The sequence below is a fragment of the Ictalurus furcatus genome, chromosome 2, assembly GCF_023375685.1.
Source record: "Ictalurus furcatus strain D&B chromosome 2, Billie_1.0, whole genome shotgun sequence".
Lineage (NCBI taxonomy): Eukaryota > Metazoa > Chordata > Actinopteri > Siluriformes > Ictaluridae > Ictalurus > Ictalurus furcatus.
Window position 1 is genome coordinate 7257217 of NC_071256.1, and position 26199 is coordinate 7283415.

The window sequence follows — 26199 nt, forward strand, 5'->3', positions numbered from 1 at the left end:
GATTTGAACATTAACTTCATAATCTGCATGATTTATTTACATTTTTTTTGCATTACATTCTGTGCAGGTTTATGGTGTTCCTTCTGAAGTGAATGTATATATAGCCAGTTTTACTTGATAGGCTTTATTGTCTGAATATTATCTGTTTGCTTGCAAAGATGATGAAGGGCGTTTGTCCTAAATGTCCTGTTTCTCTGGAAACTTTGTGTACTACTCTTCTTTTACGTCATCCATTATACTTAGTGTGTGTTAACTTGTAAGTGAATTACTCCTCCTTTCAAATTCAGAGTTCTAGCTCTTATAGAGGTAGTTTGAAGCCAATCTTAATATAGACTTTTTGCCTGTGTTTCGGTTTCAGAGCTATTAGATTTGTTTAGATTCAACTTTATTGTCATTGGCCAGAATACAGTTACAAAGTCAATGAAATGCAGACCAGAATTTCATAATAACTTCATTTAACCAGGAAGGCGAAACAGAGAATGAGGCAAAGTGCAACATGGTATTTGCAAATGGCATAGTATCAACAGTGCAAGTGAAAAATAAGGCATGAAAAACAAATGGCCTGCTGTGTGTAAATGACTCTGGATACATGCATTAATGCATTAGTGCAGTGAACAAAGGTGCGCAGCAGTAATGAATGTGGATCCATTGCAATGAGTGGAATCCAAGACACAGCAATACTGAATATAAGGTGCAATTAGGAGTAGTTCAAGACTGTTTAAACTGTTTTTCATTCTATGCACAGAGGTAGGGTTGTACATGTGCAGTATGTGCACTTTGGAAGGGTGTAAGTTAGAGGCACATTAGGTAAGATTAGTCCATTTCCCCCCAAGATTAGCTCTCTAATGATTAAAGAAGAAGCCTTAATTGGAAATTATTTTCTTCGTATATCCCAGCATGTTAGGAAGTCAGGGCCAGCCATGACACAGCACCCCAGGAGCACGGAGGGTTAAGGGCCTTACTCAAAGGCCCAACATTGGCAGCTTGGCAGTGCTGGGGCTTGAACCCCCAACCTTATGATCAGTAACCCTGAGCCTTTGAGATATATAGAACATGCTTTTAAAAATAACCGAATTGATTAAATCGAGGCCTTGTCAAAAGTTTGGAAAACAGTCTTCCGATCTGGAAAGCTTGTTTGTGTTTAGATGCGCTTCCTATCATTCATTTTATTGTTCACTCTATAGGCCACCGTAGATCCTGGAGCTTCATAAACATAGGTAGGTTTGATATTTGAATGATTACCACCCAACTATTAGAAACCTAATCTTGGGGGAAAAAAGGGCTAATCTTACCTAATGTACTTTTAAGTAGGTCTGGGTGAAAAACCCAACAGGTTTGCTCAAACACATAATACTTTTGTCCTGAAGTTAGGGTTTAACAATTATTATTCACGTCCTACATATTTTGCGGGTTATTTGTAGGCCTACAAGTAAGAAATAATAATAAAAAACCAACTGCACTTTTTATGGACCAGAAACCATACAGACAGACTGGTAAAGTAGCAATAGGATATTTGTAGGTCTGATCTACTCCCTAAAAGATACCTCTCTACCACTGAGTACCATTTTGATTCAGCTGATTGAAATTATTATCTAGTCTATGATTGGACGAACCACGCAGAAACACAACTGCTACAACTGATTAGTTTCATAGTGAGCAGGGAAGGGTTGCATGGACATTTTCTGCGTGTAACTTCGGTCGGTGCAACGCCGTGTTTACAATGGGAGCGCGGGGGAGCGGGTGCACAAAGGGTCTTTGTTGCTCGTCGATCCAATCACACGCCGCGGTTAGATCGCCATGAGTGCCTCAGCCAATCAGAAGGCGCGGCGAGACTGTGGAGAAAGGCGTTTCATTTGGATGCTGCGAGCGTGCGCGCGCGCTGAACGACTATGTGTGAAGAATTCATCGCCGGCGGAAAAATGGTCGCGTAGCCTGGTACCACGCGTGCAACCAAAGCCCGATCTGGACTGACTGGCCACCACGTAAAGCTGTGTTTTCCAAGCGGATCACTGAGATCTACCAACGCGCACCGGATATCGACGCACGATGTAATAACAATTATTATAATATATATATTTTTTAAATCGACAGTTCAGGGATGGGTAGCGGAACCACGCCTGCCCGAGATCTGCTCATAAACAGGTATGTTACCTGTGGACCTCGGGGACTCAAGGTTTACAAACACATGTCGTTGTGTAAGGGTTTGGCGTCCACTGTACTCAGCCGCGCGATGGCATGATCACCTGGAGGATTCACAAAGCCGACGGAGGGCACGTCGATCACCAGGAATGCTCGATTCACGCGGATGACAACACGGCCGTCTCCGTCACATTTACACGATCAGACCGAACTGGTTTTTCTAACCCGCACTGGATTTAGTCTGCTTTTGGGATCTTGTCTGCTGCCGGTTTTTAAGCGCGTGCGTGTCGGCGTTCTGGATCTCAGACAAAGAGCGTCCACAGAGTCGAGTGAAGACTCGGAGAAACCGTTATGGCCTCTATTCGCTTAAACGGATTGGACCAGCTGCCGGAAAACGGGAGTGTATCGCGAACACCGGAGCCTCAGACCCCGAAGCTGCTCTCTCAGGTGGACACCGCTGTGCTGCCGTTCCTCGGAGGCTTCGGTCGCTTCCAGAAGCGTCTTGTGGTTCTGACATGGCTTCCTGCGCTGCTCATCGCCTTCGGTCAGTTCTCGGACTATTTTCTCCTCGCGCAACCCGAGAGCTCGTGCGCCCACCAGAGCGATCAGGCACGAAACGGGAGCGGCGTGAGCGCGAGCCCCTTGCCGCCTGGTCTGTTCGGTAACGCGACCCTCGCCGAGAGCAGCAGCAGCGCGCGGTGCAAATGCGCTGAACCGAGGTTCGAGCTCCAGCTAGGACTGCAGCAGAACGTGGTGACCAAGGTGGGTGAGGGAAAAACAAATGCTCACACACTGCTTAGTTGTCCTTGACAAGCTTTTGCACATGCATCAGTGTTTCCCATCTCCTCACATGTAACTCACCTCATTTAAATCTGCCAATTAACACGTGGTTACATTGAAGATGTGCTGCAACCCCCCTTCTACCTTTTCTTTCTTTCTTTTCCCTTTTGCTGTAGTGTCCTTGTAAGTCTGACCTGCTTTCACCAGGATGACGTTTTGCATAGCTCTTTATCAATTTACCAAGGAGGGTTGTATTATGTTCATTCAAATGTTTACTCATTTGAGAATCAAAGACCAGCTGACACAGTCTAGTTAACTCAGCAGGTGCATGCAGGGTCTGATAAGGTGGTCTGGGGTGTACCACCCACCTAGTCTGGGGCAGATAACTCCTCTATGATTGGCAAACCCAGCAGTATATCTATACATTATGGTTTTTTTTTAGCAGTTGTTAACAGTCGGTTGGTTAAGATTAGGATGTCTTACACAAGACGGTTGTTTTTCACAGATGCAGCATGTGTGTTGGAGAAAAACGCACGTGAACCTTGCTGGATATGCAATAAACTCTGCCGGAGATGGACTGTTATTGGTGATTATTTGGACCACCAGTACATGTTTGCTTCTTTCGTTGTGTACTGGAGCTGTGAGGCTAAGGTTGCTCATAAGTAACAAAAGTAGAAGCGTAGAAGTTCATAACAAAGTAAAAGTCGAAGTTACTACTTAAAGGTACAATAGTCAAGTTTCTTTTTTACTCCTTAATTGTATAATTAACTTGGAAGATATGTAGAACATGATAAAAAACAAAGAATGTGTTAAGTCACGGCCTTGGCAAAGTTGTATTAAGTCACTGAGAAAACCAGTTTGGAAAACGAACTTCTGGTCCGGAATGCTTGTTTGTGTTTGGATACACATCCTGTCAGTGATTTTATAGCCACTCTGTAAGATTCTGGCACAGAGCTTCATGAACATGAGCAGGAGTTGGGGGAGTGCGCTCTGAACATACCTTGTGCACCTTTAAGCATTGTGTAAACCTCACACTAAAATTGATGCACATTTATTTGCCTTAAGCCACTGTTTTAGTCACTGGAAGATTACTGATTACACTTCTACTGTACAATTATGCCAGACTTTGAGGCTTATTCAGTCTGAGTGCAGTGGATTGCAGTATTTTCTCAGTAGTTGAATACAGGGTGGTGTGATGCAGCTTGACGTGAAGCAGAGTTACCGTTACCACCCAAAAACTGATTAGTTTCCCACAACCGCATGACTATAAGAATTTTATTCCTCTTATACCAGAGGATGATAACACATTAGAACAAGAGAAAATAAGCTAGTTTCCATTATCATTTGTTCTGTAAACTGTCATTCCCTCTGTTGTCTCTCTTTCATGAAATGAAATGCAGCTTGTTATGTTACAGTGGAACCTCTAAGCGCTCCATACTGAAGAATTTCGGGAGACTTAAACGAACAGCTTCACTTCTGACAGTGGAGACTAATTCTGGGAAATGCTGAATAAAGTGTCTCCTCACAGAGAATACAATGTCAACAATTACACACGTTTTCAAATCCTGTTTATGTGAAGCATCATCCAGAAAAGTCTATTACTATTGAAACAATAACATACTAGAACGAGCACATTGGTCCTTCTGACCAATCAGAATCAAGCACTGTGGTATAACAGCTTTGTCATGGATGTGATTGTTGTTATGATGTCTCCACAGTGGCAGCTGGTGTGTGATGAGGAGTGGAAGGTCCACATCGCTAAGTTCTCATTGCTGGTTGGCTCCATATTTGGTTACCTGCTGATGGGGGCCATGGCGGACTGGTAAGCTACTCGGTGCATTATCTTTCTCAAAGGTTCTCAATCCTTGTCTATTTTTTCCTACTCTAACAGTTGATTCAATGAATCTGTGGATTACTAAGTATCCTTCAACAGTATTTCATGTTCTGAGCAGGTATAGTGCGGCAGAGTGAAGAAATTACTGTGTATGCCATAAGTCGATTGTTGTTGCTGTGTACTGTTGCGCATCATATTGACTATGAAGATAAAGTGCATATCAAAAGTGAAACCTTTTTATATGAAGCTCCTCCATTTTGTACAGTTTTCTGCTCAGTTGTTTCTTGACCAACTGTTTGTCATTTACATTATTGCTATTTCATGCCACACAAAAGGTAACAAAAGTTTGTTTTTCTTTTTCTGTTGTCTTCTAACGTTGACCCACTGAGTTTGGAGATACTGTTGAAGCAGCAATATGTTGCCATCCACAGTATATTCCTTGCATGAGCAGGAGAACCCTGGCTATGATGTTGCCTGCACACTGCATCGCCAGTACCAAAACAAATGTGCCACCTGCTGCACTTTAAAAAGATTTTTTGAGTTTGCCATGTGGGAGAAGATTGACCTGTTCACATTCCTACATTAAATTTATTTCTGCAACTTCCACTTCTAAAAGCTAATTTCCACCTTAATGCTGATTACTACTAATCAGTATCTGGTGAAGCATCCTAATAAAGAGGTGAAGTAAGGAAGTGCTTTTGATGTGCTTTCTACCCACAGCTGGTCATGATACAATACATTCAGCTGTTTAAAAAAAACAAAAAAACAAAAACAGATAATGAATAAACTAGTTGCTGGCATGTTTCCTGACCCAAACACTGGTATGTGCTTGTTGAACATCCCATTCCAGATTTAGTCCCCCTTTGCTGTTTTAACAAGCTCTAATCTTCTGGGAAGGCTTTCCACTAGATTTAGGAGCATGGCTGTGGGGATTTGCTCATTCAGCCACAAGAGGATTAGTGAATCCAGGTATTGATGTTTGGCGAGGAGGCCTGGGGTGCCATCTGTGTTCCAGTTCATGTGTTCAGTCGGGTTGAGGTCAGGGCTCTGTGCAGGCCACTCTAACCGTGGCCAACCATGTCTTGATGGAGCTCACTTTGTGCACAGGGGCGTTGTCAGGCTGGAACAGGTTTGGGCCTCTTAGTTCCAGTGAAGGAAAATTGTAAAGCTACAGCATACCAAGATATTATAGACAATTGTGTGCTGCCAACTTTGTGGCAACAGTTTGGGAAGGCTCAGATATGGGAGCTTTTTATGCTTTTGTCTCTGCTGTTATAACATTGCCATCGGTGGAGAACTCGGTGAGATTTCCAACACTCTCACAATGATTATGTATCTTCCAGCTAGGGCAATGACACAGTAGGTGGTTCTTTGTTGCTGTCAACTGCAGCCCAGTTAGCCGTTATTGGCAGTGGAAGAAAAACAAGCAGCTTTTCTGACAGCTGAATTATAAAATAACATCGTTGCACTTATCGAATCTGAAAGAGAATATAGGGAAATGTAAGGGGAAAAAATAGAAATATCTTAAATACATTTTGAGCAAGGAGAGAAAAAGACATCTCTGCTTAAAAACTGGCATGGAAGCCTCTAATAATAGATCTCTTCATAAAAATAACAATTGAAAAGTTGCTTTGATTGTGAAGAACCCTCTCCTGTCTAAAGTCCTGCTTGGTGTAAATGTAACAGACACATCACAGTGATAAATTTGTCAGTGTTTAAAGTGATAATTATAATAGGCCCAGGTGACTTTCTATACATGATCCCAACTAGGTGTAGTAAAAATTGGGTTTACAGACAGTTGGTTCAAGGGTTAGTAAATTTAATCACAGGAATTTAGGCCAGGAGTAAGCTCTATTGATAAGCTTGTTGTAAGCTCTGACTGTTAGAGATCCAGTACCAAATGCAGTTCTTTCTATAGATTTCTTTGCTCCCAATGCACCCTGCCTAAGGGCTCAATTAGTTCTTGTGTGGTAGAAAATGTTGCAAAAACGTTATTGAGAAACTTTATAATAGAGGTGATGCAATGCTATGCATTAAAAGAGCACTTTCTATTTTGGATTCTTCTACATTCAGAAATAAGGAAGGATTTATGATACTGAACAGATGGTGGCCTAGACCAGGCTCACAACCTTCAACTGCTCAAATATATTCATGCAAAGCTCAAAATTAATTACATCGTAGAGACTATTACAGAATGGTTAGGAAAGAAGTTCCTTTTGGGGTTTTTATTTATTTATTTAAAAGCCTGCTTTGTTTAATGGTTATTTGAGCTAATAATGAGCTTTATTAGAGTAAATATACTTATGGTGCCTTTACACTGGATAGTGTGCTACTGCGGTGTCATATTGTCCAGTAGAAAAGCAATCGGTATTTTTTTTTGTAAGCATGTTCGTTATCCTACGTCAGCGATGACTCATGACTATTCTGTGCCGATTACATTTGATTAGCAGTCTGAACTATTTCTAGCTCAACCAGTAAGTATATTGGTGGAGCTAGAAATAGTTCAGACTGCTAATCAAATGCAGAGTTGCTGGCCTTCTCACTGTGATTCTGCCATGGTAGTGTTTGAGCAATAAAGATGGATGTTCTACAATAAAAAGAACTGTTGCACTTTGTATTTGTATCTGATGGAAAGTAGAATGGCAGAGGAAATAAAAAGATTACTTCCTTACTCATTTGTGCACCATGCCATCTGTGAAACCGGCTGACAAAGTGGCTTCCGATGAACTTGGTACTTATCTGTACTGTACTGTATAATAGAGCAAAATGTGAATACGCTGTTTGGAATGACCAGATAATGTGATCTAAAAACAGATATGAAAGGAAGGTGCACTGTTTAGGGTTGATTGATTTTTATTTTTTTTGCCTCTCTGACAGGAGATATTTACTTTTAGGCATGAGTGAGCACTCGGGTATGACATTAACATCATGTGTCCAGAGCTAAGTGGTGTATTTACTGTGCTCATACACGTATCGTTAGTAAAAGGGTAGCAGGGGTTTAAATTATGCTACTAGTTTGTTTGATTTGGGGGAATAAAAAAAACTAAATACTCAAAAAAAATATTGCCAACAAGTATGAACAATAATAACTGAGTGACTGGAATTCAAAAAATTGAGACCAGTTTTGAACTGGAGTGATGTAGCTGTGGTTGAGGAACTGTCAGTCAATGCTGGCATTTCTACTTCGAGTCGTCCCCCCCCCCCCCAAATTTTTCCTGGATGAATATTGGTAGGGTTCATATTTAATAATAATAATAATAATAATAATAATAATAATAATAATAATAAAAACCCTAATGTTTTAGGCCACAGCCTCTTCGGGTTTCAACCAGAATACAGATATGCATATGGATATTTGAAGCACTAAACAGATACAGATACACATATCAGCATTGTGTTACATCCCTAATATCTACTGATGTAACTGCTCACTCATTTTCTCATAATGTGAACAGACAGAACTTCTCAGGCCTGAACAACTTAAATGTTAAACTTAAATGTTCAAAAGAATGAACCAACGTAAACTCTCTTAGCCTGAATTGATGTATAATAACTTACTAAAATGAAAACTGAATGCAAAAAAAAAAGCATGGCCTTTAGAAATACACATCCTATCATATCAGGCATGTACAGTGTACAGCCAGATGTTTGTGGACACCTGCCCATCACACCTATACGTGCTTGTTGAACATTCCATTCCAGACTTAGTCCCCTTTTTTGCTGTTAAAATAACTTCCAGTCTTCTGGGAAGGCTTTCGTATAGATTTGGAGTGGGTTCTTCCACTCCAACCTTAGCAAACCATGTATTCATGGATCTCACTTTGTGCATAGGGGCATTGTCATGCTTGAACAGGTTTGGGCCTCTTAGTTCCACTGAAGGTAAGACATTCTAGACAATTGTGTGCTTCCAACTTTTTTTTGGGCAATAGGGATGTGATGGTCAGGTGTCTGCAAATATTTGGCCATATAGTGCATCAGCAAAGGATTTTCATCCAAGTATAGAACATATCAGTTTTAATGTGTTTACTAGTTTTAATAATTGGTGGTCCGGTGAATTTAGTAACTTGGCAGCAATAGGCTGTAGAGAACTGGCTCAGTAACTAAGAAGAAACCAGTATTGTGTATTAAATGTAAGTACTTAAGGTAAATGAGTATGGGATTGTTGCCCAATACACATGCAAATATCCTCAGTTTAACCCTCAAAATAAAGCTGACCTTTTGCACTTTAACTCCGTTGTCTTTAGTTCAAGGCATAGAAAAAAAATTCCTCTGTCCAGACATGTAAAAGACTGCACTGTAGGTTGATTCATGCATTGTGAAAGTAGTAGATAAATATGTATAGATTTGACTTAAGTGTTAGTTACACAACTATTTGTCTTTCTCTTTACCTATCTCTTTCCCTCTCAGGATAGGTCGTATTCCGGTGCTGCTTGTATCGGTGTTGTCTGTGCTCGTGTTTGGCTTGTGTGTGGCCTTCTCTGTGGACATGGCCATGTTTAGTACTCTGCGCTTCTTTCAGGGCTTTTGCCTCGCTGCGATCAGACTCTCCCTCTATGTGCTGAGTAAGTTTCTGTTTCTCACTTTTCTTCCTTCACATTTCAAACTTCAAGCTTCAAACACCTTCTCATATTGCCTGGGTCGTGCCCTGCTGTAAACATTTTCTCCTTGTTGTGCTGAAATACTGTGTGTAGTCAATTCGGCAGTTATGAATTTCACATCTGCTTGCTGTTGTCTCCATATTACAGCTGGCCTTTATTTTATTTAATTTTATATCATTGTTTCATTGTAATACCTCAATGACAGTTGGGTTAAAATTCATTTCGTTCCATTTTGTTTTTATTTCAGGAATTTTAAATCCATTAAATGTTTTTACCCCATCTGCATTTTTTTTAATTTAACAGCAAGCAGGCAGTTAGTTCAGTCAGCAGTAAATCTAACCATTTTGGTTCAGAACAACATTAGACAAGAATCTTGTTTATTTCAATTGAAGGTTGGATGTTGTTCTGACCATGAAGGAATAAAACCACCAGCATCATCAAAATTTCAGAAACAGCATCAATAAAAACATACGAGATGTCAGTAACAAAAATCTTGATTGCCCAGCTATAGTCTGTATTCATAATTTTAAAAAAGTTCTTGTAATGAAACTGCATTCAAACATCTGCTTCCTGTCTAGGATTATTTGCCTGTTTTACTGCTTATACCTTTTGATAAAACAAAGTTCATTAGCATTGCAGCTTTTCAGTATAGAAAGAGAACTGATGACTAAAAATCTTGCCGTTACGTATTCAAATGTGTTCAAATCTTCTCATAATAAGTGATGTAGTGAGAATTAATTTAGCATGATGTTTGTCAAGTTATAAACACACAAACACTTGTGGTTATAGACGCACTTCGAATATTGCAGTACTGCTGAACGTCTAATATCGTTACCCCTTCCTGCTCTCTCCGTTAAAGGCGCTGGGTGCAGGTATACACAGAAAAGCTGGGTATTGCCGTAAATAGGTTGAGACTGCTCTCTCTGGAGTAGATCACTTACAGCCTGGGGACACGATGACTACCAGTGGACGATTCAGCAACAAAGAAAATAAAGGGAATCATCTTCAGTGCAGGCTTATTGTAAAAAAACAAAACAAAAACAACGACAATTTAAACAGGTCAAAAACTAAAAATTAGAAATCAGTGAAAAACTGAAAATCTCTATTCAACAAAAATCACTTAAATTGAATTTCAAACAAAAACTAGAATGCATTAAAAGCATGAAAGTAACACAATCCTGAGAAGACTGTGTTCTCTCAGTAATTTAAAAAAAATCAAGTATAATGGTCTTAAATGTAATGTGAGGTATTTGTGTTTGTGGTAACCTTGCCGTGCTCTCTCTTAGGGATTGAGCTGTGCTTGCCCGCTTGGCGCTTCTCCATGACGATGGTTGCCAGTCTGGTGGTGGTGGGCGGGCAGCTGTTGATGCCGGGTTTGGCAGCTCTGTGCAGAGATTGGGAGATTCTTCAGGTCATCATCATTGTTCCATTCGTCCTAATGCTTCCTTACATTTGGTAAGCTCATCCCTACGACATGGGTGAATCATACGAGTTTGCGTTTTATTATACAGTGTGGGTGTTTGGTATGGGTTTTAAGCTGCACTGACTTGCATAATCCCATCTGGATCCAATCATATCCCATCATAATCCAATGTTGCTTAATAATATATTAATAATCTGAACTGAGATTCAGGATGAAAAATCTGTTCAAATCTCAATTGTAATAGAGCAAACAGATTTACAGGTTCTATTGAATGAGGTGGAAAATCCATTTAATGGTTAATTAAATGGAAGAACAATAACCTTTGGGATCTACAGTAATACTGTTGTATTTTTGGAATCTCTGAATGCGTTATCCACATGTACATGCCGGTATTTGCTGTTTTTCTTATTATAAATAATAGGAAAAGGAATTTGGAAGTTCTACTAATATTTCAGGCAGATTGATGCAGGACACAAATTCTTGCTTCTGTTTAAGAAATAAGCTTTACAGTACAGTATGTTTTGCTGAGAGTAATATTTAATGAATCAGTCAGTAGGCCAGAAGCCCAGGACAAGCAGATTTCGTGTCTGAGCTATTAGTTGTTTTTTAGCCCTAGGTGCCTGAAGGATAAATGGGTTTAAGAGCCAGAAAAAAATAAAATAAACCCTATTTCTTATTGACTTGTGACATTTATGCAGTAGTGTAAGTATGGCTTGCTAAAAGCTACATTGATAGAAATAAAGGAGGAGATGGGACAGAGTTGGAATTCAAGTGGATTCAATTTGAGAATCTCTTGTCTTAGACAGAGTTGGAAAGGTTTGAGATAAAGTGAGTGCATAAACATTTCAGCAGTTGTTGAAATAAAATTCTTCTGTCAAGCTAGTTACAGTTTGGACACTAAACCATGGATTGTGAGAAACGAGATTTTCTGACCCGCCTTCTTTATAGGGTTTTTCCCGAGTCACTGCGTTGGTTGTTGGCTACGCAGCACTATCACAGAGCAAAGAGGCAAATGTACTCCATTGCCCGAAGTAACATGGTGGACACTGCGACTGACCCTAATGGAATTCTCTCAGGTGAGGACTGATATCCTCCAGGCTAGAAGAGATCTCTGGAGAAGTAAACATTTTACCCTGTAAGGATGATTATAAAAGTCACAATGAATTATGCCTGTGTCTAGAGCTGGAGCGCGAGCTGCAGCAGAATCCCAGAACCTCCTGTATCACACAGCTGAGAAGCACACGAAACCTGTGGAAGAGCACTGTAGTGCTCTGTGTCAACTCGTGAGTATATCTGCCTATGCATTTGGTAAGATGATAAACTGTGTCTGTGATGATCAAAGCCACCATGGGGCCTCCAAAATAAAACTGAACAGTAGCAATGAAAATTGCCAAAAAGTAATTAATGAATGAATTAAAAGTTAATTAATAATTAACACTGCAGGACTCATGGGTCACTTGTAAACAAAGTTTAGGCTTCCATCGCTCTTGTTTTATTTATATCCTTTTTTCATTGGTTTCTTCTTGAAAACATTGCCTTGAAAATTCAATGCAAATCAGCCACTATTTCAGCTGTCCTCTAGCTCCAATTGCTGCCATTTTTCTCTGTATGTTTCTGTCAGTTACAGAGTAATTACATAGCATTATATACTCAGGGCCTATAAATGCTTAAAATGTATTGGTTGATATTACATCACCCAAGGCCAGTGAGCAGGCCCAGGAGGTGTAGTGATCACATCATATCAAATTTTGATCGGTTAATTTAGTAGTTTGTCTGTATTTATGCCACGTTGACTTTCTATGGGCTTGAGGAGAGCTCGGAGGCTACAACACAGGACACTGCAGTCCCTGGGGAGGAGATTGCTGAAATAATCACAGGTTGCACTTTCAGCTCCAGATTTAGGGTTAGGGTTAGTACACGACTGAAGCAGAACAAAGTGAAATAAATAAATAAATAAATAAATAAATAATCGGTTGTGTTGAATGATATCAAAAATAAGTTTAAGTGCAGAGATTTAGCCCATATTTCAAAAAGAAACATCTAGAGCAGAAAAGGGAGAAGATAAAGAACGCATAACCCAGGATAAGTTTCTTGTTGTTTATTTCGCCTTGGACAAGTATTTTAAAATTTTAAGTTCTTTATTAAATATTATGTATTTAAAATTTTAAATAAAGCTTTTCAGCTTGCTCAACGCCTCTTTTGCACTGCAATGGAGGAAGTCTAAATCTCCTCAAGTGAGAGGATCTTAAAGTATTTGGTGCAAGTGCACGGGGAGGCACACAGGTGCTGAAACCACTGCTGCAGAGAAATTTCCAGACAAAATGAAGAAGCAGAAGCTCTTTTGTTTTTAGTTTTTGGTTGATTTTGCCATATGTTTTGGATTATTTCTTGTTGCGGAATACACCGACATTTGACGTTTAGCTATTTTGACAATTTTTTTTTTCTAAATTAAATGACATTTTTATATACTTTTTATTTGTTTATTTTTTAAAACTTTTTTTTCATTCTCAACTGTGTGCAAACATTTGTATTGTTCAATCAGGTTTATACCACAGTGAGGTTGAATTCTCAAATCAGAAGGCGTTAATTGATTCTCTGTAACAGCATGGGTCCGACACTAACACTAATATATAACATGTATATAGGTTTATATTAATACGCTCGCTCTAATCCATTATGGTTTCTATAGTAACAGCTCATTCACGGTGACTTGTATGCTGAAAACCCCACATAATCTAAAGCTAATAATAAACATTTTGTTTAACAAAGAAAACCATATAATCGTTGATGTGGAGAAGTTTTCTATTAGGAGACATTTATGTAACATGTATTTATTATTTAAGGACCCTCGAGCGTCAGTGCTTTGTAACAGTCAGTTTCTTATGTAACTGTAAACAGTTAAAAAGCATGATGCGTCATTCCTTAACAAATAAAAACATTTTAATTGTTGGCAAATGCTTTAAGTGGAACTCTACAATACAGATCATGTTTGTTATACGAAAATAATCCACTTTCGCTTTGCATCTAACAGCACAGTCTGTCGTGTGTTATTCCTTACTCGTACAATCCATTCATCCATCCATTTTCCATACCGCTTATCCTAAACAGGGTCACGGGGATCCTGGAGTCTATGCCAGGGGACTCCGGGCACAAGGCAGGGGAAACCCTGGATGCGGTGCCAACCCATCTCAGGGCACAATCATGCACACACCCATTCACACACTGCGGACAATTTTGGACATGCCAGTCAGCCTACAACGCATGTCTTTGCACTGGGGGAGGAAACCGGAGTACCCGGAGGAAATCCCCAAAGCACGGGGAGAACATGCAAACTCCGCGCACACAGAGCGGAGGTGGGATTCGAATCCCCAATCTCAGAGGTGTGAGGCAAATGTGCTAACCATACATGCCCCCCGTACTCGTACAATGAAATGTTTAACTACAAGTAACTCTCTGGATTTAATCCAATAGTTACTCCGTGACTATTTAATCAGGAGGGATTTATGGCAAGTGTATATGGAAATTAGAGTGCTTTCTTTAAATTAGCTTCCTGAAAAAAATTGTGTAGATAGTGCTGAGGCAAAATTGCCATTGTGGTGGGGAGTGCCCTGATTGAAATCTTTCATAGAGCCCCCAAAAGGCTAAAGCCAGCCCTCGTCATGATGTGTATTAAAGCTTATTAAATCTCTCTCTCTCTCTCTCTCTCTCTCTCAGGCTGACCGGCTATGGTATCCACCACTGTTTTGCACGCAGTGTTCTGGAGGGCAGCACCTCTCACCTGCACTATTTTGCTCTGGCAGGCATCGCCATGGCCTCGTGTTTGGTGCTTTGTCCAGTGGTGGCAGCATTCGGCAGACGAGGCGGCCTGCTCACCTTCATGATCATCACAGCACTGGCCTCATTACTGCAGCTCGGCCTGCTCAGCTGTGAGTGTGTACATACACGAGCTTGCGCATACATACTGCATGTTTGTGGATGGTGTATGCAAAAAGATTTGAATTAGCGACAATCAGAATGATTCAGTGATTTATTCATCAAAAGGGCAAATAGTGCTCTTCTCCTTCTCTAACTCTTTCTGTAATTATTCAAAGAGGTGATTTCAGAATTGGAGTATGTGTACTATATATACAGCGTTTGACAGTAAATACTAGGAAAAGTGCCAGCTCCCACCTCATTCAAATTATTAGGGGTGGTGACCTTTAGGTCTATTCATGATCAGAAAATGGGTGAGAACAGTTTACTTTCTGAAAGCCAGGGATTGTGATTTTAATTGCAAAATCAGCTATAGACCAAAGAAGAAAAAAAAAAACGAGTCTTAGATATCCTACACAACCTCACCAGTAGTAGATTAGCCTAATAAGTAATCTTAATAAACATGTTAAAAAAATCTACTGCTCAATTAAATAAATAACTTTAAGTAAATAATATTTTATTGAACCAAAATCTGTCAATGGAGAGCGTAATGGATTTATGGACAATAACTGGAGAATGTGAAGTCCTATAGGTGTGTCTCAGTTGTATAGTTGTTACAAGGGTGGTGCTGTAATTGCATTTGTTATTATTTGAGACATAATTTTGTCATTATAATTAGCCTTGCTAATTAATTGCTAAAAGACTATAATGCTGGTGAAATGGCACTAACATGTAACTTGCAGGGATTCGGCTTTGGATATTGGTTTATTTAATATTTAGGACACATTTTCTTTTGTAAATGTTGCTCTGATAGATTCATTTGAGTTGTGGGATGCATGTTGTTCCCCCATGCGAGACGCTTTCTTTCATCAAGATTCTTGTTTTTTTTGTTTGTTTTTTTTTTAAAATGCTTGTATCTCATTTTTTTCATAACAGTAATCGGAAAGTACAGTCTTCGGCACAATGCAGGTAAGACCAATTAATATTATATTACACAAACACACACAGGCTCCCTCAATTAATCCATGCACAGATATTTAACAATGTCCTGTTTAACATCAGTTCTCAGGGACACGCTAAATCAGCGGTTCTCTGCGGCGTTTTCCATCATCGGAATGTTCTCGTCTCATGCCGTCAGCACACTAAGTATCTTCTACTGCACAGAGATCACACCTACAGTCATCAGGTGAAATATCTGGAATATCTGGATCTCTCTCTCTCTCTCTCTCTCTCGCTGTCTCCTGCTTCCTCTACCTTCCTGCATCCTTTCATCTTTGCCCATGTTTCTCTCACTCTGTATATTCTCTTTATTGCTGTGTTTGTAACTTCTTGCAAGTTTATAGACACACATCAGCTACAATGTGGTGTGATGGGTTGCCACCTTGATGTTGATTATTTTACTTTAACAACATGTCATGAAGTGTTTTATTCTTCTTATACCACAACAATTTTCCAATTTTAATTTTCCAGATTACATATTTAAAAAAAAAAAAAAAAAAATCTGTTTGTAGTTACATTTACGTATTGATGACCGTTAAAAAGCACCAAAACTGGAGACTTGCTATAGAAACCTTCACCGTATCATGTTTATTATTTAGCCTCAGATTATGTGGATGTCTGTCGTACAAGTCCCTGTGGATTTACGGTTACTATAGAAATGATAAGTATTAGAACATGCATGTTAAAATAAAAATTAGATTTCCCTTGCAGCCATAGCTGCTGTTACAGAAAATTAATAAATACCTACTAAACTAGTCAGATTTGAGAATGCAAGCTGGCCAAATGCATCCTTTCAAACTGCAGCTCCTGCTGCATCACAGGGCAGTGGAACACACACGGACGAAAACACTGTCCGCCCTCTTCCACATACAAGAGCTCACAGATGCTCACAATTGACTAGTGTTGATGTGATTGACAGATCACTGTGATTGGCAGAGAGAGTATAACATCCCTCCCACACAGAGAGCATAGCCAATTTTGGCTCCACTGATGACTTTGGCATTGTCAGGATTTAAACTCGTGCTGTCCCGACGATAAAGTGAACACTTGCTCATACATTTTTCATTCAAAAACTAAATGTTTGGCCTTGAATAATTTAAGTTATGTCTTAAGCTGTCTTAAGCTTAGTGGTTAACACATTTGCCTCACACTTCTGGGGTTGGGGGTTCGAATCCCGCCTCCACCCTGTGTGCACTGAGTTTGCATGTTCTCCCTGTGCTTTGGGGGTTTTCTCCAGGTACTCCAGTTTCCTCCCCAGTCCAAAGACATGCGTTGTGTGTGATTGTGCCCTGTAATGGGTTGGCACCCCGTCCAGGGTGTCCCCCAACTTGTGCCCAAAGTTCCCTGCGATAGGCTCCAGGCTCCCCCGAGACCCTGTGTAGGATAAGCGGTCCGGAAAATGGACGGATGTCTTGAACTGCTGTGACATGGTGGTTGAAAAGCATGCAAACACCAGCACCTTGTCTGTGTCAGGGTGAGGACGATAGAGAGAAATAAAGCTAAAAGTACAAATGGAAAATACAGTTAAATGTTGACCTTTTAGAGGGCAAGGAAATTTTTGGAAAATCATTGTTCCAATTGATATGAAATGTGAATAAGCTCCTGCCCTAATGATAACTTTGCTCTTTTTTGTGTGTGTGTGTGTGTGTGTGTGTGTGTGTGTGTGTGTGTGTGTGTTAGGGGTGGAGGCGTAGGTTTGGTCCTGGCTAGCGCAGGGTTCGGCATGCTAACTGCTCCACTTATTGAACTTCACAACCAGAAAGGCTTCTTCCTTCACCATGTCATCCTCACATGCTGCACTCTCCTCTGCATCATTTGCATTCCATTGCTGCCTGAGACCACCGGCCAACCGCTGCCCGAATCTCTGGCTGAAGGCGAGGGGCTTTTGCGCAGGCCCCTCCTCCCTGGAGAGCAGCACCACCTTCTGGCCAGGCAAGAGGTCAGGGAGTACTCTCGCGTTCAGGACACGCCTCTTCATCAGGTCGTCAATCCCAGCAATACCACAGCGCCTAGTAACAGCACAGCGAACGGAGTGAGGACTTGACTGTGTGCGTGTGATGCATGAATCACAGCCAGCCAAAGGCCATATGAAGAACAGCGGCAACGATCTGATTGGCCCGCAAGCACAGAGATGCATCATGAGGTTACAAGCACTAAGATTTCCTAGAGCATTTTAACCAGTGAATGATGTCAAAACTACTGACTACTCATAATGTGTCAAACCTCTTAATCCAGGAGATATGGATGTGAATGTTGTGAAAATGAATGTTGACGTAACTTCACTCGAGCAATGAATGGAAGTCTATTTTTCAAATGACCACTAAGTTCAGGCTGATGTTGGCAAACTGTCAAGTTGCCTCACAGTTTTTGTTTTCTATAGTTTTGTACTGTCCAGGAAAAAAAAACAATCATGTTACTCTTAATTTGTTATGCATGATGTGTTTAGTCTCATGCATGTGTGTGTGTGTGTGTGTGTGTGTGTGGGGGGGGGGGGGGGGGAAGGACGGCAGAACAAGGAAGCGAGACCTGATTATGGATTATGATGGTTGGGGGGGGAAGCCAGGCTGAATCCATAGCTTAGTTGGCTGAAAACATAAGTGTTAAGATCGTGTTTAAGGTCACAGAGATGGCCTTAAAGCATCAACTCCATCGTAGCATTTAACAACGATCCAGGTGTGGTAAGGGAAACTGGTGCAGGTCTGTAGTGAGTGAGAGTGTGAGTGAACATCCTACAGTTTTACACTAGAACATTCAATTTCCATTTGGAAATTAAAAAGGCAGGGCAGAGCACAGACAAAGTAAGGGCTGCTGACTTGGCTGCTCAGTATTTCCTGTAAACATTTTGGGCAGTATATTATCTGTGGCTCATTTTTTTCCTTTTTTCCTGAACTACTGAATTTGAGATTCGAAAATGTTTTCACTGTTACTGAGAGTTTGTTGATGGCACAAAATATGCACAAAAAAACAAACAAACAAGTTTTTCTGACTGTTTTGTACTCAATATGGACTGCCAAAGTTTTCCCAAAATGGATGTACTGTATAACCGGCCTTAAATTGTGACTGATAATCTGAGAAAAAGATCTAAAATTGATTGATATTGAGATATTTTAACCGAGAAATGCACAGATTGGACTCGATTTCAACAAGTGTGCTCAATGTGACAAATCCAAATTATGTAAAGAAATTTCCGGGATCGGGATGTGAATCGATACTTCATTTTAACTCGCTGGCCAAAAGATAAATAAATGTTCAATGGTATTTAAATGGTCATTTGATATGACAGGTGTGAATCCATGATTGAAATGTACTTATTTTATACCACTGTTCAATAGTGTTTCTCATCAGTAATATGCAGGTATACACAGTGCAATTCATGGAAATGTATCCTTTCCCCTGTTCATTTTTATAAGACATACCATTTGTGAATAAATACATTTGAATAACAATTTTTTTTTTGTCAGTAAATAAAGATTTCTAAGCGTACAGACGTGTAAGAATGTATCAGGGTTTTTTTGGAATTCATTTCTTTGTCAGTGCAGTATAAACATGAGAGGAGATCAGGTAGACGAGTATTTGGTTAACATTTATTAGTTCAACTATGTACAAAACATGCAGCGTTGAAAAATACACAGTAGAAAGAAGTTAAAATTTGTCAGGGTGGAGCTCCATCTCCTTTTTTATTCGGTTCTCCACTAACATCGTTAAATTGGAGTCGGTTACTGGAAGATTATAACTCACAAACACCTGCTTCTTGGTCTTCTTTGCTGCAAGTTGAGAAACATTAGGAAAAAAAATTTAGCTGTTATAACAACAACAAAACCAACATGCAGAAACAAAGTGACAACTAACTGAATTTAAATTTATACACCCATCAGCCATAACATTAAAACCACTGACAGGTGAATTGAATAACATTGATTATCTCATTACAATAGCACTTGTCAAGGAGTGGTATATATTAGGTAGCAAATGAACAATCACTTCGACATTGATGTGTTGGAAGCAGAAAAAATGGGCAGGCGTAAGAATCTGAGTGACTTTGACAAGGGCCAAATTGTAATGGCTAGATGACTGGGTTAGAGCGTCTCCAAAACAGCAGGTCTTGTGGAGTGTTCCCTTTATGCAGTGGTTAGTACCTACCAAAAGTGGTCCAAGGAAGGACAACCGGCGACAGGGTCATGGGCGGTAAGCATCAGAACTGGGCTATGGAGCAATGGAAGAAGGTGGCCTGGTCTGATGAATCACGTTTTCTATTACATCATGTGGATATCTAGGTGCACTATGGGAAGAAGGTAAGCTGGCAGAGGCAGTGACTATGACTACGAATATATGGACAGCAATAATCTAATTATTGGCCTTATTCTGAATAAGACAATATTGTGATTAAGGTGTTTACATCAGTCGCTCTTAGAATATTCCTTTCATGTACCCATTTTACATGTTATAGAACATAGATGGAGTAACGGCACACGTCATTACGTCACCGCACCATGCCGTCCGACGTTCCTCCAGAATTTCACGTATTGATATACAGTTGGTCTTCGTTATGGTACCGTATACAGTTTTGGGTGTTTTTATTTTTAATTTTATGAAAGCCACAAGTGCAGTTAATTATTTACCATTTTATAAGTGCAAATTGACGACTGCTTGAAGCCGTGGGCTGCGTCCCAAACTGCGTACTTACCTACTATACAGTAACTGAAACACATGTATTTCCCCTACTACATAGCAGGTAAGTGCGCGATTTCGGACGCAGCCGTTCTCCCTTGTTTGCCGTAAAACGGTTGAGCACTGCCGTGTGTGTACGTGTCCTGTCACAAAATGCAGTGAAAACTCCCACATGACGTTAATAGTGTGATTAAGGTGTGTACATGTCTGTAATACACCTCGATAATGCGACTAAAACAGGAATACTCCACATGTCTTAATTCCATTTGTGTTTAGTACGAGTATGACTTTAATCGGATAAAGGTAGTAAAAAAATTGCTGTTTACATGCTTAATCAAAGTATTGTCTTAATCGGGTTAATATTGGCTTATTGTTGTCCATGTAAACGTACTGACTGTGATGCTCTAGGCAATGTTCTGCTGGGAAACTTTGGGTCCTGGCATTCATGTGGATGTTACTTTGACAAGTACCACCTACCTAAACACTGTCGCAGACCAAGTACATCCATTCATGGCAACGGTATTTCCTAATGATAGTGGCCTCTTTCAGCAGAATAATGCACCTGCTACACTGCAAAGATTCTCCAGGAATGGGCTGAGGAACATGACAAAGGGATCAGTGTGTTGACTCGGCCTCCAAATTCCCCAGATCTCGATCCGATCGAGCATCTGTGAGATGTGCTGGACAAACAAGGCCGATCCATGGAGGTGCCACCTTGTAACATCCAGGACTTAAAGGATCTGCTGATAACGTCTTGGTGCCAGGTACCACAGCACACTTTCAGAGATCTTGTAGAGTCCATGCCTCGATGGGTCAGAGCTATTTTGGTGGCACAAGGAGGACCTACACAATATTAAGCAGGTGGTTTTAATGTTATGGTGTAAGTAATAGTGTGGTGAACTCTTACTCAGTCTCTGTGCTAGGGAAGTTGGGGTCGTGTCTGATGAATCTCCCAGTACCAGAGTAGACAAAGGCATGGAGTCCTAGTATTGATTAAAAAGAGAAAAACAACATACCAACCAAGACAACTTTAGAATTTGATAAGCTCAGAAGAAAGCATTTTAGATAAGAGATAAGAGAAGCATCTTAGCAGGTAAACTCATGATGTGCTTAAACCAAACTAAACTAAAATGGCGTCTTGGGGTTTTTTTTTCAGGAACAGCTGGCATGTAACTTACAAATCTGCTGTTCATCGAAACCGCCAGGTTTGAAAGGACAGGACTGGTGCCGACCCAGAGGAAAAAACCCCCGGTGAGCTTCATCACATGGAAATGCACCATCTGCTCCAAAACCTTCTCGGAAAAATCATGAGTCCTGATAGGCTCTGTGGACACCTGGCCACTGCACTCGCCGTTCTCCATAGTAGCGTACTCTTAATAATAACTATGAGATTTAAAAAAAAAAAAATAAAAAATCTTAACACAACGAACCGTTCGCTTTCTTTTAGGCGACTAAAACGAAACCACCTCCATTTGAGTCACTCTGCTTCTTCAGCGTGTTTGTTTAACGGGGCGCTTGTTGTTTGAGCGCCATCTCCTGGTGGAAAGGAGAAACACGCAACCTTCACGCTGGAAAGTACATTAAAGGCGTAATAGCTGTTTTTAATTTTTTTATTTTATTTTATTTCTTAATTTGTAAAAATAACCTGGAAAATATGCAGAATATGATCAAAAATAATTGTTTAAACCGTGACATGTGCAGGCACCACTGCATTATATGCATTATGGTCCCTGCTGAAGAAAACAATAGAAACCCTCACAATTTGTAATGGTTTTAATGGTTATAATGGGAATTGTATTGGTTTTAATGGAAATTGGAATGGTCCCTGTAGGTCTCTAATGGTAATTTGTTGCTTTCTACTGGTGGCATGTTATGCCTAGTGGATACCATTAAGGACCTACGTCCTTAATACTACATAAAGGAAACCATTTGGTAATGTTTTAATAGTTAACAACTGATGGTTTGTAATGGTATTTCTGTGATGGTTTCTATTGTTTTGTGCTTGTTTGTGTTTACATGGGCCTCTTTTTATAGCCAATCCCTAAGTCCTGTTCACTCTCAGTCTGAAATCAGTAAAGATGATTCTACTATAAGCAACAAAAACAACAAAAAATCATAATGCGCTCATGTTGATTTCTCCTTTACAACATCAGAAGGATTTATCCATTTCTATCCACACAGGCCACTCAGGTGCTGGTTCAGTCGCTTGTCATTTCGAGAGTGGACTAATGCAACTCGTTCCTGGCAGGTTTGCCTCTGAGCACCATTTGACCTCTGCAACTGATCCAGAATGCAGCTGCATGACCTGTATCCAACATTCCTAAGTTCTCCCACATCACCTCACTGCTATGCTCCCTCCACTGGCTTCCTTTTAAATCCGTTCCTCAGATTTAAAACATTGATACTTGCCTACGAAACCAAAAATGGACCAGCACCCACTTACCTCAAAGCTCTTATCACACCCCATGGTAAGCCATGCCCCCTCCAATCCTCTAGCACCACTAGACTTGTGCCACCATCTCTCAGGGTACAAGGAAGGCATGCATCAAGACACTTCTCTGTTCTGGCACCTATGTGGTGGAATGAACTTCCCCTAAATGTCTAAACAGCTGAATCACAGTCTTCAAATGACTTCTAAAGACCTACTTCTTCCTGAAGTACTTAAATTAGCACTTTAAGAAAATTGTGTTGTCTGTCTGCTTTTAATATACACCCTCCCCAACAGAGTTTTTAGACTGATGATATTCTTAGTCTGTGATGTAGTGAGCCAGCACCAGGCCGTATTTATTGATAGAGACTTTAAAGCATTCTGTAAGTCGCTCTGGATAAGGGAGTCTGCCAAATGCCATAAATGTAAATGTACATGTAAATACACAGGGAAATTAACAATTTTTTTTAGCAAAATGTCTTCCAAAATTTTTCATACTTAGTTTATATTATATATATTGTTTTCAGATAGCCTTTAAGAATGCCTTTGACAAAATGTATTGAAATTATTCTCATGGCTGCATCGAGAAGCTGTCACAATGTTGTCGCAAGAATGGCCATCCACAAACATCCAGTGACGAAGGCACAACCGACGTAGTGCTGGTAAACATAGTTCCCGATGTATGGAGACTTTTAGGACACTCTGTAGAATAAACATTTTTTTCATGATTTATTTATTACTGTTATTATTATTATTTGAATCGCCTTCTTTACATAACGAATAAAGTAGTAAGAAATACTTTTTTTCTTTCTTTACAAATAAAAACAGGACACCAATGGCATTCCTGACCATGTATGAGAATCAGTATGATCTGAATTTCCTGTCTTTATAGTGTCATAACTTGGCTTTCAATCAGTTGAATGGATTGACAGTGATGTCATGACAGTCCTTGCTAATGGGAATTCTAGTTGCTAACTCTAGTTCAATCATCATAGTTTCTGTGGACAAAATTATGATACATGTGTGGGAATAGGGGACGGACTGAAGGGGTAAAAAATCATTTGAATCTTATTCAACTGTCAGAGATGTAACAAATTTGTGAGGATGTCGGAGATCACAATGAAGAATAACTTTACTGCAGTGTAGCAGTGATAAAGTACATGAAGCACTTTGGGTACATCGGAGTCAAGGTGAACCTTATCAGCTCAGACATTTTATACTGTTTTTCAAACCAGTTTTTTCCACTCGTAATGTAAATTAAGGATAACAATTGAAATCACCTTCCGTTCTCACATTATTGATGTCATTACTGGTGTGACCACTCACTGATGGGGTGATATCACAATATGCTCATGCTGAATATCTTTTCAACACACTTGATAATATTTGGAAGAGTAATGATTTATAATCCCAGAATCCGGTGTCACCCAGATGAGCCTGGTTTGTTTAATATTTTCTTCCTCATGTCTCAGGGAGTTTTTCCTTGCCACTGTTACTACAGGCTTACTCATTAGGTATGGAGGATGAATGCTGACAAAAAATGAATATGAATGTCATATATCTGAATTATATTTAAGCTGCACATTAAAAAACTTTTTCATGTAAGTTAGGTCACCGGTGAAGCATCCAGGATTCCTATGGAAAAGTAAGCGCATTCAGATTGGTATTTTTGTTTGTGCTAGTCCTCTTTTCTCCTTTGATGTACTGTTTAGCATGAAATACTAAATACACAATAGTACTATGCTACCATCATGCCTACTTCAGCATGTTAACCATTGGACATTATTGAAATACTCCAGTGTTTTTCAAAATAAAGCTATTTTTTATTTCTTCGTATGTGTGATTGCCTTGATCAAGAATTTCCACACACTTCTGAGTACTGAGAAAAGAACAGAAAATATGTCTGTCAACTAGACACTCACTTATAATTGAAGATTAAAGGCAGTTGTTGGTGACAATAAACACAGTGTTTATGCAAATCATATATTCTGGTAAAACACCTACATTCCATGGTGAAGGTTATTTCTAAAATACTCTATAAAAACCTCTGTAGTAGTACACTGGAACTGTCACCGTTTCCGTTTGTAAACTAAAGGGAAGGTTTTTTCCCCCCAAAACCTTTTCAGTCAGTAAATAACAAAATGCATACATTGGTAAAACACCATGATTTCTTTGTAAATGAAGCTCAGCATAGACACAAAAGCACACAAGTACCTTAGTTTTGGCATGATCATGTATGGATAGCACAAAACTATTAAAGTGTGAGTAACAGCAATGGCTTTTTGCTGTACTCTATTGGTCCAGTGTTGAAAAGCTGGATAAACTATATAAGTGGAGGCTGGTATAAATGGACTACAACAGGGCTAATCCCTGTGACTTTAAAAGCTAAAAAGACAGCAATAAAAGGTTTAATTTGGCATGCACACCATACTATTGGCTGTGAACAAATGCCTTAAAGCAGATTATTTCAGATTTTTGTGGAATTATGCGCAACAGCACCACCTTTGGTCATAAGAAAATTACACACAATGATATGAAGAAGTGGCGTACGGTGACTTAGTGGTCAGCACGTTCGCCTCACACCTCCAGGGTCGGTTCAATTAACACAGTGGCCCTGTGTGTGCGGAGTTTGCATGTTCTCCCCGTGCTGCGGGGGTTTCCTCCGGGTGCTCCGGTTTCCTCCCCCAGTCCAAAGACATGCATGGTAGGCTGATTGGCATGTCTAAAGTGTCCGTAGTGTATGAATGGGTGTGTGAGTGTGTATGTGATTGTGCCCTGCGATGGACTGGCACCCTGTCCAGGGTGTACCCTGCCTTGTGCCCGATCCTCCCTGGGATGGGCTCCAGGTTCCCCGTAACCCTGAAAAGGAGTAAGCGGTAGAAGATGGATGGATGGATGGATGGATATGAAGAAGTGGGGGCATGGTGGCTTAGTGATTAGCACATTTGCCTCACACTTCCATGGTTTGAAGTGCCAATCCTGTCTCCACCCTGTGTGCACAGAGTTTGCATGTTCTCCCTGTGCTTCAAGGGTTTCCTTCGGGTACTCCGGTTTCCTCCCCCAGTCCAAAGACATGCACTGTAAGCTGATTGGCACTTCCAAATTGTCCGTAGTGTGTGAATGTGTTTGATGGGTTGGTACCCCATCCAGAGTGTCCCCTGTCTTGTTCCCTGCCATAGGCTCTAAGCTCGACCCTCTGTAGGATAAGGGGTACAGAAAATGGATGGATGGATATAAAGAAGTGAGACTGGGGCTGATTTCTTTTTAGTTCAGATTAAATAGGGGCCAGACTATGGGGCCAGATTTATGCCACCTATTAGTATCAGTCTTATCAGGTAATTACACAGACTGAAACACTCCCTAGATTTGATCTCCATTTGGGCTGATATTTTTCAGCACATCACTGACACATCAGTAA

At 40.2% G+C, this 26199-nt stretch overlaps 2 protein-coding genes across 2 annotated transcripts; one reads left to right on the top strand and one right to left on the bottom strand.

The window, feature by feature from the left end:
• The first annotated feature begins 2279 nt into the window (after positions 1-2279).
• Positions 2280-18112, top strand: LOC128620796 (solute carrier family 22 member 23). Its single transcript, XM_053646106.1, has 10 exons — positions 2280-2901; positions 4638-4741; positions 9161-9315; positions 10638-10806; positions 11723-11850; positions 11955-12057; positions 14489-14700; positions 15623-15655; positions 15749-15872; positions 17366-18112. Exons 1-10 carry the CDS (start codon positions 2491-2493, stop codon positions 17727-17729), a joined length of 1803 nt encoding a protein of 600 aa, XP_053502081.1. The 5' UTR covers positions 2280-2490; the 3' UTR covers positions 17730-18112.
• Positions 18113-19249: 1137 nt separating this feature from the next.
• psmg4 (proteasome (prosome, macropain) assembly chaperone 4) lies at positions 19250-21997 on the bottom strand. Its single transcript, XM_053640072.1, has 3 exons — positions 21532-21997; positions 21261-21336; positions 19250-19449 (listed from the first exon to the last, which is right to left on the bottom strand). The coding sequence occupies exons 1-3, from the start codon at positions 21712-21714 to the stop codon at positions 19328-19330; spliced, it is 381 nt and encodes a 126-aa protein (XP_053496047.1). The 5' UTR covers positions 21715-21997; the 3' UTR covers positions 19250-19327.
• Positions 21998-26199: the final 4202 nt, after the last annotated feature.